The sequence below is a fragment of the Heliangelus exortis genome, chromosome 8, assembly GCF_036169615.1.
Source record: "Heliangelus exortis chromosome 8, bHelExo1.hap1, whole genome shotgun sequence".
NCBI lineage: Eukaryota > Metazoa > Chordata > Aves > Apodiformes > Trochilidae > Heliangelus > Heliangelus exortis.
In genome coordinates, this window is record NC_092429.1 from 19,275,172 (window position 1) to 19,290,633 (window position 15,462).

General features: G+C 37.0%; 1 protein-coding gene across 8 annotated transcripts in view; it reads left to right on the forward strand.

The window, feature by feature from the left end:
- Positions 1-15,462, forward strand: part of SLC35A3 (solute carrier family 35 member A3) — a 21,395-nt gene continuing 5,933 nt past the window's right edge. Inside the window, exons 1-8 of one of the 8 annotated variants that reach the window (XM_071750920.1) lie at positions 110-182; positions 5,997-6,022; positions 9,469-9,673; positions 10,482-10,636; positions 10,720-10,842; positions 11,366-11,537; positions 14,673-14,791; positions 15,291-15,424. In XM_071750920.1, the coding sequence (XP_071607021.1) occupies positions 9,487-9,673; positions 10,482-10,636; positions 10,720-10,842; positions 11,366-11,537; positions 14,673-14,791; positions 15,291-15,424 (890 nt within the window). In that variant the 5' untranslated portion in view covers positions 110-182; positions 5,997-6,022; positions 9,469-9,486. The other 7 variants (XM_071750923.1, XM_071750918.1, XM_071750922.1 and 4 more) reach the window with 7 other exon arrangements.

Sequence of the window (15,462 nt, forward strand, 5' to 3'; positions counted from 1 at the left end):
GGCGGCACCGGGGCCCGTGAGGGGCGGGGCGCGATTCTTGCAGCGGCTCTGGGAACGGAGCGGACGGAGTCACGGCTGCAGTCGGAGCCTTTGCGGGACGGGACCGCGGCACCCGGAAGCAGCGGTGGGTGCGAGCGGAGCCGGCAGTGAGGGGCGAGCTGGGCCGCCCGCCGGTGCTGCAGGTGAGAGGCCTGGGCTGGGAGCGGCGGGAGAAGGAAGAGGCGGGCGCGGTGCAAGGGTTCTGGGTGAGGGAGGAAGCCTGAGGGAGGCCTTCGGTGTGGGAGGGGGAGACGTTCGGGGTTGATGGATAGGGCGGGAAGTAGGTCTGTGGGAGCAGGCTGAGGAGGGAAAGAGTGGGGCTGAGGAGAAACGGAGATAAATGTCGGTAAATGGAACGGTCTGGGGAATAGGGAGGTGGGGGGGTGAAGGTGAAGTTACTGTGGGGAAGCGGCTGTCTGGGAAGTTGGGAAGGGGTACGGATCTGATCAGCATCTGTGTCGTTGCTGAGGTTGATGGGTTTCACTCGCTGGGTTTCTTCTGGAGGCAAGTGTGGCTGGTCCCATGCTGACAAGATGCTGGCCGTGCTGGATGTAGTGATGCGTTTGAAGTTAACAGAAATCTACGTTTTATAAGTATTTCTGTGGCATCACAATTCCACACTGGATTGGTTTGGGATGTATGATGTTCTGGTTCATATGGAAGTAGCGCGTGTAGCAAAAATACTGGTTCTGGCAAAGCCTATGGCAGTAGTAAATATCACTTTGTTTAGAGCAGTGCAGTGTTAGGTGTGACTCTGTGTCTTTAATAATCATACTGGCTACCTACACAGCCTAGTTCCTTATGCTAGTTATGCTGCTGTTTGCAGTAACAAGAAAAAAACAGGGAACATCTGAACTAGGTGCCTCGGGAAATCAAATCACATTTGTCTGCCACACAGAGTTTCAGATTTGGCAGTGTTAAGTGAGGGCAAGACATTCTTCATAGTTACTCCTTTCTTATTACTCCTGAATTGCTTGCCACCTGGGCTTTATCTTCCCCAGTTACTTCATTTCATAGCCATATACCTGCTGCTGGGACAGGCATGGTGCCTTCATTGAAACTCAGGAGGCTGCACAAGCTTGGTTGCATCAATAGAGGGAGTCTCTAGAGAGGAGCAGAGATTCTAAGCGTCTGTACGACTTAGGGTCTATCTTAACAAACGTAAGATGGTTAGGGGTTCAGGATTTTCCCATTGAATTTTTGAACCTTTTTATCTTATATTCATACTTCCAATACACTGCTCATTTTTCTAGTTTTAATTACTAACATTCTGCATTAAGTATCCACAGATTTTCACTGTGGTATCTAGTTTGTGTTATTGTGCTCAAACTAGGTCACCTTGACAGAGGGTGGCTGCATTGCCTCAAGCATCCAGAGTTGATTAGTAATTCATAAGTAGGGTAAGTGTAAGCTATAGCTGAAGCTCAGCTGTGTTCAGTGTTCAGTGTTCAGTCTTTCAGCACCTGAAATCAAGCCCTCTCTTTGACTTGATGCATCTGCAGGAGTTGCATTCAGGCAGAGCTTTGGGCCATATCATTGCACTTCTGTGTGCTTAAGGAAGGGTGGACATTTGAACTAAAATGGGGAACTGAATGCCTCCTTGCTCACAGAATCTGAATTTAACTACTGGGTCCTTTCTATACTGGGATCTATACAATGAATGCAGTGTGTGTACTGTTTGAAAAAGAGAGAGGCAGTTAGGGCAGGTTGTATCAAATTTCTGTGCTGGCAGGCAGAGTTTGGCTTAATGAGTGTTATGCCAATATAAAACTGTTGCACTACTGTGCACACAGTGTTTCTCATAAGATGAAGCCTTCAACTGGTGTTAGCTTTGGCTCAGTGAGGGTCTGCATCTCCTGAACTCTGAATATCTATACTGAATATGTGATTTCTTTAATATTCACCAAATCAAATTCTCTTCAGCCAAAGAAATCTTATCTTTGGATTCTTAGGTTTGGTATAAAGGATAAATGGTATGAGGTAGGCTTAAAGAGTATTTATCCACAAATTTCACATTTAAGATTCACAATGCCCAGCTTTTTCCTGTCAGATGCATAGATGAGATTGGTGATATTCTTTTCTCACAAAAGAAAAAACCAGACAAAAATAACCTTTGTGAGATCACACACTTAACACACACACACTTAACACACTTCACTTAACACTGTGAAGCAGTGTTAAGTTCCCTTTCTGCTAGGTTTTCTGTCAGCTTGTAAGAAAACTACCTGCAGTCCAAGTAATTTATAGCCTTGTCTGAACCTGGATGTTAGTTAATATGTAATTGCATTCCCTTGTTAGACTTGGCAATGGTGGAATTTCCTGGTTGAGTTAGAGGGCAGCGAATCACTGATGTAGCCATCATTATCCTTGGTAAAAACCTCTGATTTTGGAGAAAAGTTGAGAAGAAATAACTGGTTGATCTTTAGGAGTTACAACTGGATGTGTAGCTGTGGGTAAGTACACTCACTTGCCAGTGATACAAAGTTTCTGCATGGTTTTAAAAAGGTTGTGGTTAGGGAAGTAGATGACATCGCAGGAGCAAGGTCCAGCAGTAACGTACTGCGTTGCTCAGTTTCTGCTAGAAAAGCAAGGAAAAAACTCTGCTACAGCATTTGCTTTTGATAAAACTTCTGAAGAAGAATAAAAGCTCTGAGAAAAGCAAGAATGAGTAACAAACTGAAAAAGAAAAGAAAGACCAAGGTAAATTTTAAAATGATTAAGTGATTTGCAGTGGTTTAGTTGAAAAGTGCTGTGTGTTTGGGGAGGAACAGCTATCTATAAGCTATCTATAACCATAGATAGCTTATGGGAGGGAACAGACAAAAACCTGTCAAGAAGGTAGAAAACAATAGCAATGTTTTCAAATAAGAAATATGAGCTTTATTATGATTAGAAAAGTTTATAATGTTATGGCTTATAAAAAAATTTTACATAGACTTGGAAGATTACATATTTGAGGGGATGGGGAGAGCAAGAAATGCATTTTGAATTATAGCTGTCCAAATTTGGTTGTTAAAATACTTGTTTGTATGTAAATCTTGTTCATAACCTAATTCAGCAGCAGTTAATAGGCTCAGAGAGGTTCATGCCCCCTGAATGTATCTCAGTACCTGAGATACTTATTACAGAATCGTAGAATGGTTTGTGTTAAAAGGGACCTTTGAAGTCATTTAGTTCCAATTACCCTGCCATGGGTAAATCAGTAAATCAGGTTGCTGAAAGCCCCATCCAAACTGGCTTTGATTGGAACTTCTACAACTTCTCCAGGCAATCTGTCCCAGTGTTTGCTACCCTCATCACACAGATTCCTTCCTTATATCCAGCTGAAATCTGCCTTCTTTTAGTTTAAACTTCTTTTAGTTTAAAATCATTGCTCCTTGTCCTCACATTACAGGTCCTGATAAAATGTCTCTTTTAAAGAAGCCTCTTTTCTATATGGAAAGGCTGAATGCAATCTCCCCAGAGCCTTCTCCAGTCTGAACAACCACAACTCTCTAAGTCTGTGTTTATAGGAGGGGTGTTACAGCCCTCTGATCATTTCTGTGGCCCTCCTCTGGCTTTAGCAGGTCTGTGTCATTCCTGTGCTGAGGACTACAGAGCTGGACACAGTATTCCAGGTGAGGTCTTCTGAGAGCAGAGGTGGGGGGGGGAAAAATCACCTGTTGGCCACACTTCTGATGCAGGCCAGGATAGGGTTGGTTTTCTGGGCTGCAGGCATGCATTGCTGACTTCTCTCCAGTTTTTCATCCATCAGTACCCCAAAGTCATTCTCTGCAGGGATATTCTCAATCCATTTATCCTCCAGCCTGTACTGTTTGTGGATTGGATTGCTCTGGCTCACATCCAGGACCTTCCACTTGGCCTTATTTAACCTCATGATGTTCCTGCCATCCATTTATTTCTATACATAAAATATTTGTTTTGAATAGAGCTTTCCTCTGAGAAATGTAATTGAGTTATAGAAAGTAGCACATTACTTGGTTGTTATCCAGCACAGGAAAGAGGGAAATGCACATGCAAAAGCTTAGAAGGAAGTCCCATAAAAACAGGTTCTTCATGTTCTCTGACCTAGCTGTTGTTCTGCCTTCCAACTGTGATTTTCCTTTGTTGCCAGCTTATTGTATTTGTATAGGTATAGCATCAACACTGGGTTCTCATTTCACTTGAGAAATATGAGAACACAATCCTATTTCTTTAATCTACTGTCTTGATTTCAAAGCAAATGTACTTAATTTTCCGCTGTGTGTTTCCTTCTGTAAGGGAGATTCAGTCAGTGTTTCGCCTCTTGCAGATTGCAGATGGAGAAATTGGTGTACTGGAACACAAAAATTATCTTTTTGCAGTTTTAAGAGGCTGGTTGTCTGTTTCTGTCTGGCTTTGTCTTTTAACTAATGTGCAGGTGCCTTTTGTTTAAGTAGTTTTAAAGTTGTCAATCATAAAGTGAAATAAGAGCTGGTAATAATTCCTGTAACTTGGCTTTTTACTCTAAAAGACCATCAGCAGTGAAAACATTTGATAGCTATGCTGGAAGGAATGTAATTCACACAATGTCATCACTCTGAAGACTGGAAGCTCAATAATAGTAATTTATTTTTTTAAAAAATCAAACTTTCCTTGTGACAGAGTGGGAAGGAATAAAGAAATAGTTGCCAGTAATATTTGTTATCAGCGTGGTTTGAAATTTTGGAATTGCGTGGATCTGCCCTTGCTCTTTTGTTCCTGATGCCAATGGATGGATGGATTTCCATAATATGCAGTATAACACCAACCATCTTTGCAAAAGGTCTTGGAACAGTCTCCAGCGTCTTGAGCTTAACCAAAAAATATTTACAGTACATTTGTCATGTTTCCTTCCAGAGTTCCATTTTTTTAGTGTTGTAGATACTGTCAGTATCTGTCTGTTCTGTCAGTTCTCTCAGATTTTGAGATCTCCAACAAACAGGATAAATTTGTTAACTAATCCTTAATTTTGCACAGGATTCTGTTACTGTAGATATTTAGCAGCTGAGAAGCCCAGAAGTTTATACCATCAGATCTTTTAAAAGACAAAATCTCAAGGTTAAGGAGAGTCTTGTAATTGTCTTCTTGTTCCTTATGTTGTAAATCTTGATTAATGTAAGCAAGTTTTGTTAAGAATGGATAGAAGAAACTAGAATATATATGGTATGTTTACTGTTCATTAAGTCCAATTGATTATGTTCTTTTTGGCCTAATATATTTAATCTGCATACATTAGAATTTACTAGTATTTTAGGAGAGAAAGTGTAGGGACAATATACAAATAAAATGCAGGATATCAAATGTTGGCTTATGGTGGAGTAATTACTAAAGGACATTAAAATGTGGAAGCAAGAAATCTGTTCATTTTGTCTGAATATGTATCATGAAGTGGAAATGTGTGATTTTCCATGGTAAAAAAAGTCTGCTGCCTTTGAACAGGTATTTTTCAGATTTTGCACAGTATGATACTTTGAGCTGAAGATGTTGCTTCCTACACAGATTGTTTTGTTTTCTGAGTCCATAAAACCTTTCTAAGGTCATTTTCCTTTATACTTTTAGGGAGAACAGCTCTCTGCATTTTATCCACCTGTGTGTACTGAGGTTGGTTGTTAAATGGCTGTAAATGCCATCTTGGCTTACTACATATTGACTTCCCACACAGACCTCTCTAACCTTTGGCCCTGCCTGCGGGTGCTGCCAGCTGCGGGGTGTGTCTACATGGCATACTGAATAGGGAGAAGCTGTTTACTGGTTTGTTTTTTTTTAACCAAGACTAATTAAAGAAAAGAATAATGAGCCATGATTGACATTACAATCAACGAGTTGCAGGTACTTAGCACCTCTAACTGTAAAATACAGTTCAAAAGTCACTGAGTTAATCTGACTAGTCAGCTTCCAGTCTTTGAACTAGTAAACCTAAATCCGTTTTTTGTTGGGTTTTTTTTTTTTTCCTGCAGAGTACTGAGTTGTCTACCCAAGCCCAGTAAGAAATCTAAGCCTGGTTGTAACTCTGTGCAGGAAATGCATTGGGAACTTCCGTTTCACTGTTGGTTTAAGACAATCAAAGTGTGTGCTGTGACTGAAGACAATAGTTCAATTATATAACTGCACAGTCTCTTGCGGTGAGAGTAGCAGGAATTCATGTCTAGAAGAGAGAGATTACACCTCTGGCAGTAATCTGTAAATCTAAACCTGCTGTGAATCTGCAGTTGAAGACTGTTCAACTGTTTGAAGTTCTGTATTTAGCTCCTTTTCTGGATCTAGTCTCCAGTTAGCACTGGGTTCTAGGAGTTGATGTGCAGCTGTTTTAAAAGAAAGGAAGAGGGACCAGGAGAGCTGGTGACATATTATGTGTGCTTAGGGGAGTGTGGTTACTTTATTGGCATACATGTTTCAGACAATGTACTTCCTGCTTTGTGAATCAACTACGTGTAAGTACAGCGTGAAACTTCACACGCTTGTGCTCTGCAGGCCTGTCTTGCTGACCACTAACAGAGTAACTTTTGACAAATATCCCCGTTTCAGCTGTCACACTGGACATGTAAGGTCCATTTTCTATGAATTTTGGAAGGTCTGAAACTGCTTTCATGAGTTATGGCAAATATATGTTTCTGTCTGCTGGAGGCTTTTTGAGACACATTGTCTGGGGAAAGTTCCTTTTTTTGTCATGATTACTAATGAAGGCAAGACTGTAGTTCAAGATAATATTGTGGTATGTATTCCTTATGGCTTTGCTGATGGGCTTATTAAACTGTGTATGTTGGTATATTTTCACAGTGCATACTTTGAAACTTGCTTATAAATAAGGTATTAGTGCTTTACTTTTAAAATTTTACTTTTAGTTGCTTAGTAATTGGATTGTTGTAGTTCTCAGAAAAATTAACGTGAACATTATTTTTCTGTATTTTGACCTAATTTGAAGTTTAAAGAATTGATCTCTGAGAATTTTGAACATTTCTTTTTTTTGTTTTTGTTAAGCCCTTTATCACTCCATAGGCATATATAGAATAGGCTTATAGAATGCAGAAATGTAGTTCTGAATTCAGGACAGATGTGTGTTCCCATTATCTGTGTTTTGTTCAGAAGCATTTTGAAAACTGAAAACCAAAAAGCATAACAACTCATTTATCTGTAAGTGTGTTTTCATGAAGTTTAGTTTTTTTGTACTTAACCATATATTGCTTTCTGTGTTTCTTGATGGTCAGGTCTTAATAATGGAAAATGAGGTAGACGGAAATGGTGGAAGAACTATCTGTGCAAGTTGGCTCACATAAATGTACTTTTTGCAATGCCAATTTTCTCCAGTAACACAGAGACTATGAGCTCTGACCTTGCTTGTCCCCTCTTGATCCCAGCATGAGAACTGTTCTTCTGTTTTCTCCTCCTTGCTCCTAGCTATAGCATATCTATTATTCTAAGATGTTATGCTTTGACAAACTGATTTTGTTGTTGGGGATTCATAATTCTACAATTAATCTCCTTATGTAAAGGGTTATTCCACCTGAACCTGTGGAAAAAAGACAGTAAAGCTTGAATGCTGTCTTCAGCTTTCTTTTCCTTCCTGTTTTACATTTCTGTCAGGTTTATATTGTCCAGTGCACTTGCATCTTTAGTATTTGTCTGTTCAGTGGATTGAAAGAGATCATAGTTCATACAAAAGTATGAACTCTATTAATAGATTTCTTCTATCAATATTATTTAAAGAAATCCTTGTGTATTTCTTCTTCAGTTTCTGCATCCTGGCATCTTTGTCTTCCTCCTTTGCCAATATGCTTTTACAAATATTTTTAATGATTTTCATGATTCTCCAGATAAACAATTTTGTTGTGTAGGATACAAGTATGTGCTTCATATGTCTGTGGCACTTGGCAATTCATATTTATTTACAGGTTACTGCAGTGTCTCTTAGGTATCTGTGGCATATAGGTCTACTTGACTGGAGAAAATCCATTAATGTTTAGAGACAAGATAAAGAGAAGTCAGAAATATTTGTACAGCACAAATTTCTAGATCTGTGAAAAAATAGAAGTGAAAATTGTTATGAAATGTATCTTGAACTAAGGAAATGCAGTCAGCAAGAAACAGCTTCACTGTCAGCTACGAATATTTGAAGCTGTATCCTTCAGCACTGTGTACAAAAGAAGATAGTTAATGAGTCACCTGTAGGTGTAAAATGTGCATAGGGAGAGCTCTGGCATATTCATCCAGTATGTACTGTTATGCCATCTCTAGACTTCTGAAAGTGAGAACCACATTAATTGTCTTGACTTGATTTTCTTTTCCTTGTAAACATATTTGTTAGCTTTTAATCACTAATTTCATTTTACTTTGTCATTATAAAACACCACTGTTTTTGAAGATGTAGGTGGTGAATGCAGTAGGAATTTTTTAATAGAAAGCATTAATTTCTGTACGTATATAAATTACTCATACTTAATATGAAGAACAGCAGAAAATTAAATATTCTGAATAGCAATGATGCAATTTTACATTTCCTTGTAATACATCGTTCTTAACAGAGAAAGCAATTCTCATATTTTAATCTCCTGCACTAAGTTAATGCTTAGGCATTAAGAAGGGGTAAAGAAAACCACGTCAGGTTGGTGTAATTTCATGGGAGAGATGAGAAAGATACAGCTTGAGCAATGTAAGTTTTCTAGATGTCAGTGTGTTATGAGGAAGTAGCTGCAGTCACCTTTCTTTATTCAAGTAATTTTTTGTCTGAGAGGGATATTCAGCAGGGCAGGGTTAGTGCTGTCTTCTCTGCTGCTCTTCCATCCCACTTCTTCCTATCCAACTCTGCTTTCCCACAGCTCTCATCTTCCTTCAACATCAGGCATACCTCTCATTTTCATTTAAAGCAGGCCAGCCCTCACACAATCTTTTGCTGGCACCTTGTCATCTGGCAAGGCAGAGACTGCAACATGAAAAACTTCAGAGAAGTTGAAGAATGAGAAGATCTCTTCATTCTGGGAATAACGCATTGCAGCAGGGGTACTGGGCATTCTGCAGTACTTTTTCACTTTCAGATGTACCTTTTGAACCTTCACCTACATAAAGAAGTCCATGATTGATTTAACTTGGGAAATTGCTTTTCTGAAGCAACTTACTGGAAAGCTAATTGTCAGATAAAAGTCCTTATTTTGCCTTCCTTAATATTAGATATAAGATGTAATGTTTAATTTTATTTCTTTATTAGTTACCACATCTAATATTCTGATATGCTTCCCCATTTCTAGTCATGTATTTGAAAAACATTTTTGAAGTGTTAATCTCCTTTTTCTTTTTAAATATCAGATTAGGTCTGTTGTTTACCTTTGGTTAATCTCCTCAATTGCCTTCTTTTTTTTTTTTTAATACACTGATTCCTGAAGGAAATATCTACCGTATCAGTTTTAAGCCTGGGTTGGGGTTTTTTCTCTTTTTCAGGAAGAAAAAAATCAAGAAATGTCTACCAATTTAAAATACCTTTCCTTGGGCATCCTGGTTTTTCAGACCACAAGTTTAGTCTTGACCATGCGCTATTCTCGGACACTGAAAGAAGAAGGACCCCGTTACTTATCCTCCACTGCAGTAGTTATTGCTGAACTTCTGAAGATTTTGGCCTGTGTTCTATTGGTCTACAAAGACAGCAGTATGTGTCAAATTTTGCACCAAGTAATTTTCCTAATCACTATGCTGTATTGTAGTGGCAACTGCAAAGCAGCCATGTGAGTACAGGTGTATGACAAAGCGTTTTCTTTCTCATGTAAGAAATATTCATGGAAAGACACTAATCATACTTCACTCCTCAACACATAATAGAAGATACTGTATATTTGCTGAACAGAGTTGTCTTTGAAGAATGTGGATAATGAGAGCAAGAATAAATTTTCTACTAGCAGCTTGAAGCTTGTGTTTGCTCAGATGTTTTAAGAAATTCATGTGTAGAAGTAGGAAAAAAAATTAAAAGCTTTGTGTCCAAAACATTAATGACAGTTTAGAAACCTGTATTAAACAGCAGATGCAAAAGGGGGAAGCAATTTCATTACTACAGGAAAAAAGCACAGTTTTAAGCTCCAAAAAAAGTATGTTCGGTTTTACTCTTGTTCTTATTTGGTACATTTTATACTGGATTAGGTTCCTTTACCTACATATTAGGTATTCAGCAGCTTAAATTTCATTGTAGATGCATAAATATCGATGAGACTGTCAACTTCTAAATGTGCACTTTGTAGGTGATGCTCTTTTAATGTAGCATTTTCAAATTGACTACAGAAGTCACTTTACAGTCTTTTTTCTTACATTATGAGGCTTAAGAAAGTCAAACATAGTATTTTGACATCTTGATAGCAATGATAGCTATAAAATGTAGGCAACCATTTTTAAGAACAGAACATTGCTATTTAATTTTTTTTCTCCTTTTAGTAAATGTTTGTTTCTTTTATTGTCTCTCTCGGTAGAGTGCAATTTACGGACTCTGAACAGAGTGCTACATGATGAAATCCTTAATAAACCCATGGAAACTCTGAAACTTGCTGTTCCTTCAGGAATTTATACTCTTCAGAATAACTTGCTGTATGTAGCATTGTCAAACCTAGATGCAGCCACATACCAGGTATTGTACATTTGGATTTCACTGTAGGTTTGAAAATAAATCCTATTAATTAAGCAGTAGTAATTGTTTCTGGGTTCTTCTAGGTTACATATCAACTGAAAATTCTTACCACAGCATTGTTTTCTGTGTTGATGTTGAGCAAGAAATTGGGTGTGTACCAGTGGCTTTCATTAGTAATATTGATGACAGGAGTGGCATTTGTGCAGGTAAATATTAACAGGTGGTTTGTGTTTATTCCATGTGTTTGTTCAAGGCATGTTATGTTAGTATTAGATAAATTGCAGGATTTAGCTTGGTAAATTTCAGCTTGTTTTAGTCATCTGCATAGTCAGTGAAGAGGGCACTTGCATCCTGTAGACAGCTTGTGTAAGTGGTGAGTGCTTACTTATGGCAAGGTAGCTGCAGGCTCCAGAAGTCAGCAATAGAATTACAGTGATAAGTCATGCTGGCATTCAGAAACTGTTCTGGTTTATGAAATATAAATCCTGGACCTCTTTAAATTGATATGTACAGTTCATGCACAGTTCTCCTCCTATAAATAAGCAGAAAGATGAATTATGGCTCTGCAGTTCTTTAAAAGTATTTATGGTTCAAAATGCAAAACTTTTACAAGGTCGTGATTGTCTACATTTAGTAACTGTTACTTTTGCTAGAGAACAACTTTGCATGTTATAGATGCTCATAACTTGATTTTACCAGTGAATTTTATATAACTTTTTTTATATTCAGTGGCCTTCAGACTCTCAAGCAACAGCTGCTAAGGAGCATTCGGCAGGATCTCAGTTTGTAGGCCTCATTGCAGTTCTTATAGCATGCTTTTCTAGTGGATTTGCTGGGGTTTATTTTGAGAAAATTTTAAAGGAAACTAAGCAGTCTGTGTGGATCAGAAACATTCAGCTTGGTAAGTTTAATTTTAGTAATATCTTAGAGGTACTGCAATCTGAAGGATGTTAACCTCAAATATATACATATAAATTTTAAAATTCACTAATATTATTTTATATTTTTACATAACAATTTTAGTATTCTGCGTAAATGTCCTTTTAAAAGCAAGAGTAAAACTCTGCTAGATAGAATATTAAGAATTGCTTTCTGATCTCAATCTAATTCTTGATTTAACTTGGTTTTAGAGTGTCTGTAAGTTTGTACAGAATCTGTCAAATTAATTTGTAATTAAAATTTTCTAAAGAATGTGCTCTTATGTAGGATTCTCTGTATACTCTGTCTTCAAAAATAGTCTTGCACTAATTCATAAGGTATGATAAATATAAGTTTTTCCCTTTTTTTCACTTTTAAAAATGGAATATAGGAACATTCAAACAAAATATATTTCAGAATCAGTGTTTTAAAATTAACATTTTTTTCCCTTTGTGTCTGGGTCTAGGCAGTTTTTATAGATTGGCACTTTTAATGCAAAAAAACCATGCTTTGGTAATAAAGTTGAGATAATGAATTAATACAAAGATCAGCTTATTTTAGTTGTCTGTGAGCACTGGAGAGAGTTATATGCTAAAAACAGTTCATCTGCATTATTTTAATGTCCTTATCCATTGTACACCTATCAGTAAGACAATACCTTCCATTCCCCTTAGGTAGTAATGGCAACAGAACTGAGCCATTTTCTTTCACCTCAAAGCAATCTTGTCCAGTTTATAGAGTTGGAAATAAATGGCATCAGCTATATTTTTTGTTCCCATTTTTCAACAGGAACAACACCCAGTGTTGGAGTTCTTTCTCAAATGAGTCCCTCTAATCTTCTTGTGTAGATGATAACCATTGATTGTGTATTTGAATGCATGCTTTTCAAGTAGAAGACTTTCCAAGAAGAATTTGAACTCTCCACGGCCTTAGTATGGACTCTTAGTCAAATCTGTAGTACTGTAGAATTAAGTTATAAGGATAGTTTAGTGGATCAAGGCTGTGTACCAGGTCTGCTGGAATATAATGAAGTACCATAAAAAAGGGGATGTATTTTTTTCTAATTAGATAGTTGGTCAAAACTTGGTATGGTAAAAAAAAGTCTGAATACAATTTTTTTCCTTTCTTTTCCTGTTGCTGTTTTAATTACAAATGGTATAAATGCAGAACTGCTTTTTGTTGAAATTTTAAAACTTTTACAAGTCCATAGTGATTTGAAACTTGAGGATAGAATCTAAAACCCTTACTGATTATCTGCTAGTATTTGTTGAAATTATACATATTAAAACTAGGTTTTCTTGAGCTGGGTTTAGAGGATATATCATGAAAGGTTATGTTATGGAATTTTGAAGGTAGAGAAGGGTGGGTAGCTGGGGCTTGGTCCAGGATTTAAGGTTTAATTTGGTGTTCTAGGTGGAGCTACAATGTCCAACCCATTGCCAAGGAAAGCTGATAATTATTACTCTCAATTTCCATGCAAAAAGCACTTCAGTGAGTAACAGTACAGATATCCAAAACAATTTTCAACTAGACATACACAATTTTTGAAAAATCTTATGATTTCTTCTAAAACATTCTTCAGATTTTTCTACAGTACACAAAAGTATATATGAAAACAAATGAGGTCATTAGTTTTTCAGTCAGCCTGACTGAATGTTCCAGTAGTTGCTTTGTGAAAATAATGAGATTAGAACAGGTCACATCTCAACACAGACTGTTCAAGGTGGTGAATAGCTAGGGCTGTGATATATGAAGACCTAAATATCTGTGATAATAGTGAGAATTTAGTCACCTGATTTTTTTTAATTTATTTTCCATCAGTGAGCTTAATTTCCCTCAATATAAAATTCAGTACAATATATTTAATATTAAGGCTGTTTTCAGTTCCAAAGTGAAATTGATTTTGTCATACTCCATTGAAGGTTTCCTGATACAGCTTTTAGAAAATACTTAAAACATGATATCACAATTTAAAAAATGTGTTAAGTGTATCCTTTCTAAAAGTGCAAGATGTCCTATCATTCACGTGCAAGTCAGTCATACAAAAGAGCTTTGCAGTGGAGCAATTCTTAAAACACAAACAACAAAAGCCATATGTGCAACCTGGTTTTCATTTTCATATCTATAGAGTATTACTAGAATTGTAGAAAAAAATGGAAAGTAGTTTGACTAATTTTTTTTACACTCCATTTTTAACCAGTATCATGTATGGGATGTATGAATAGTTGATTTTATTTATTAATTTTAACAGATCAATTGGAAAACATAAGTGACCGTTTCAATCTGAATGAAACCCAAGTTTTTAGTTATGTCTGCAAAAGCATAATTTCTTGCCAAATGGAAGGGGGTTTCTGTTCAAAACAATGCCATCCTTTTCAGATGAAAAGAAACATTATGAAAATAGAAGTCAGTATTTCACAAAAATGGACTGGGAAAAATATTCTTCCTCCCTTTCCTGCTCAGGGCTATGGTCTACATCAGTCACGGAGAAGGTGTTGGTGTTACTTCCATGACTCAGAGGATTAGGAAAAGTTTCCCATCTGGTAGAAGAACTCTATGCTCACCAAACTGTAAACTTTTCAATCTCATCTCAATTTCTTCTTTTGACATTAAGTCTCTACTAGTATATATTTATTCTGTTTGAGACGGGTTCAGAAAAATCTCATTTCCAAGATCCTTGTCTGAATGGGCAAACTGATAAAATGACAAATCCTGTTCTTGCTGTGCTGGTGAGCATCTCCTCTGCTGAAAGTACCCTGCTTTTCTTTCCAGGTTGTGCTGTATCTTCAGCCTTCAGCCATGAGTAGTTTCAGGAAAACTGAAATTGTGTTTATTTGAATTTTGCTATGTGCCATAAACAAAGATCACCGCATTCCAGTAGAAAGCGGTGGCAGATAAATATACAAGAATGTCCTAATCAAAATAGTCAAAACTGATAATAAGTGTGGAAAATAGCTTTTAAAAAGAGAAATCTGAACATCGATGGCATTTGAACAAGATGGTATTGCAAGTAGCAGTCCTATTTTAAAAATTGGGTACATGTGAGTAGTCCTTGAGGACAAGGAAGCTGTCTGCATGTTTCTCATGTGAAGCTTTTAAATCAATCTTGTCCTTTCAGGATTTTTTGGTAGCATATTTGGACTGATGGGTGTATACATTTATGATGGAGAACAACTGTCAAAGAATGGATTTTTTCAAGGATACAACAAACTTACATGGATAGTTGTTGTTCTGCAGGTGAGACATGTTTCTGTGAAGGCACTTGGGATTTACTTTTCTGTAAATGACTGTGGAAACTAATGGATTTCACTGAAGCTACTGGGAATTCCATATCAAAAAGCTTACCTATCACTATTAGAATAAACTTCAGAATAAAAAACTGGAAAATATATGACCAGTATATGAGTAAGCTTTGTGAAATATAAAAGCACAGAAACATTATTTCTTTTGCAATGTTTTTAAAGAAATATACTTGCCCTTCCTTCTGTGTCTCAAAATGTAGAGTTACAAGCATCCACTAATTTGATGATGGTCATATGATCAACAATTTCTTTAATGAGGAAAGAAGGACTCCTCCCATGTTAATCTTCAACAGTGTATATCCAAAACATAAAATAAATGTAATGGTTCTAAACATAGACAAAAGCTTTTCCTAAAAGTAAGCACATAATATTAAAATATTGTTCTCAGTGGAACAACCTATCAGGTTGCAAATCCAAACCTCAATATTTTTCAGGCACTTGGAGGACTGGTGATTGCTGCTGTGATAAAATATGCAGACAACATTTTAAAGGGATTTGCAACTTCTCTCTCTATTATACTGTCAACATTGATCTCCTATTTCTGGCTGCAAGATTTTGTCCCTACAAGGTAAGAATTCTTTTCCATCCTGAGGGGAAAAAAAAAAA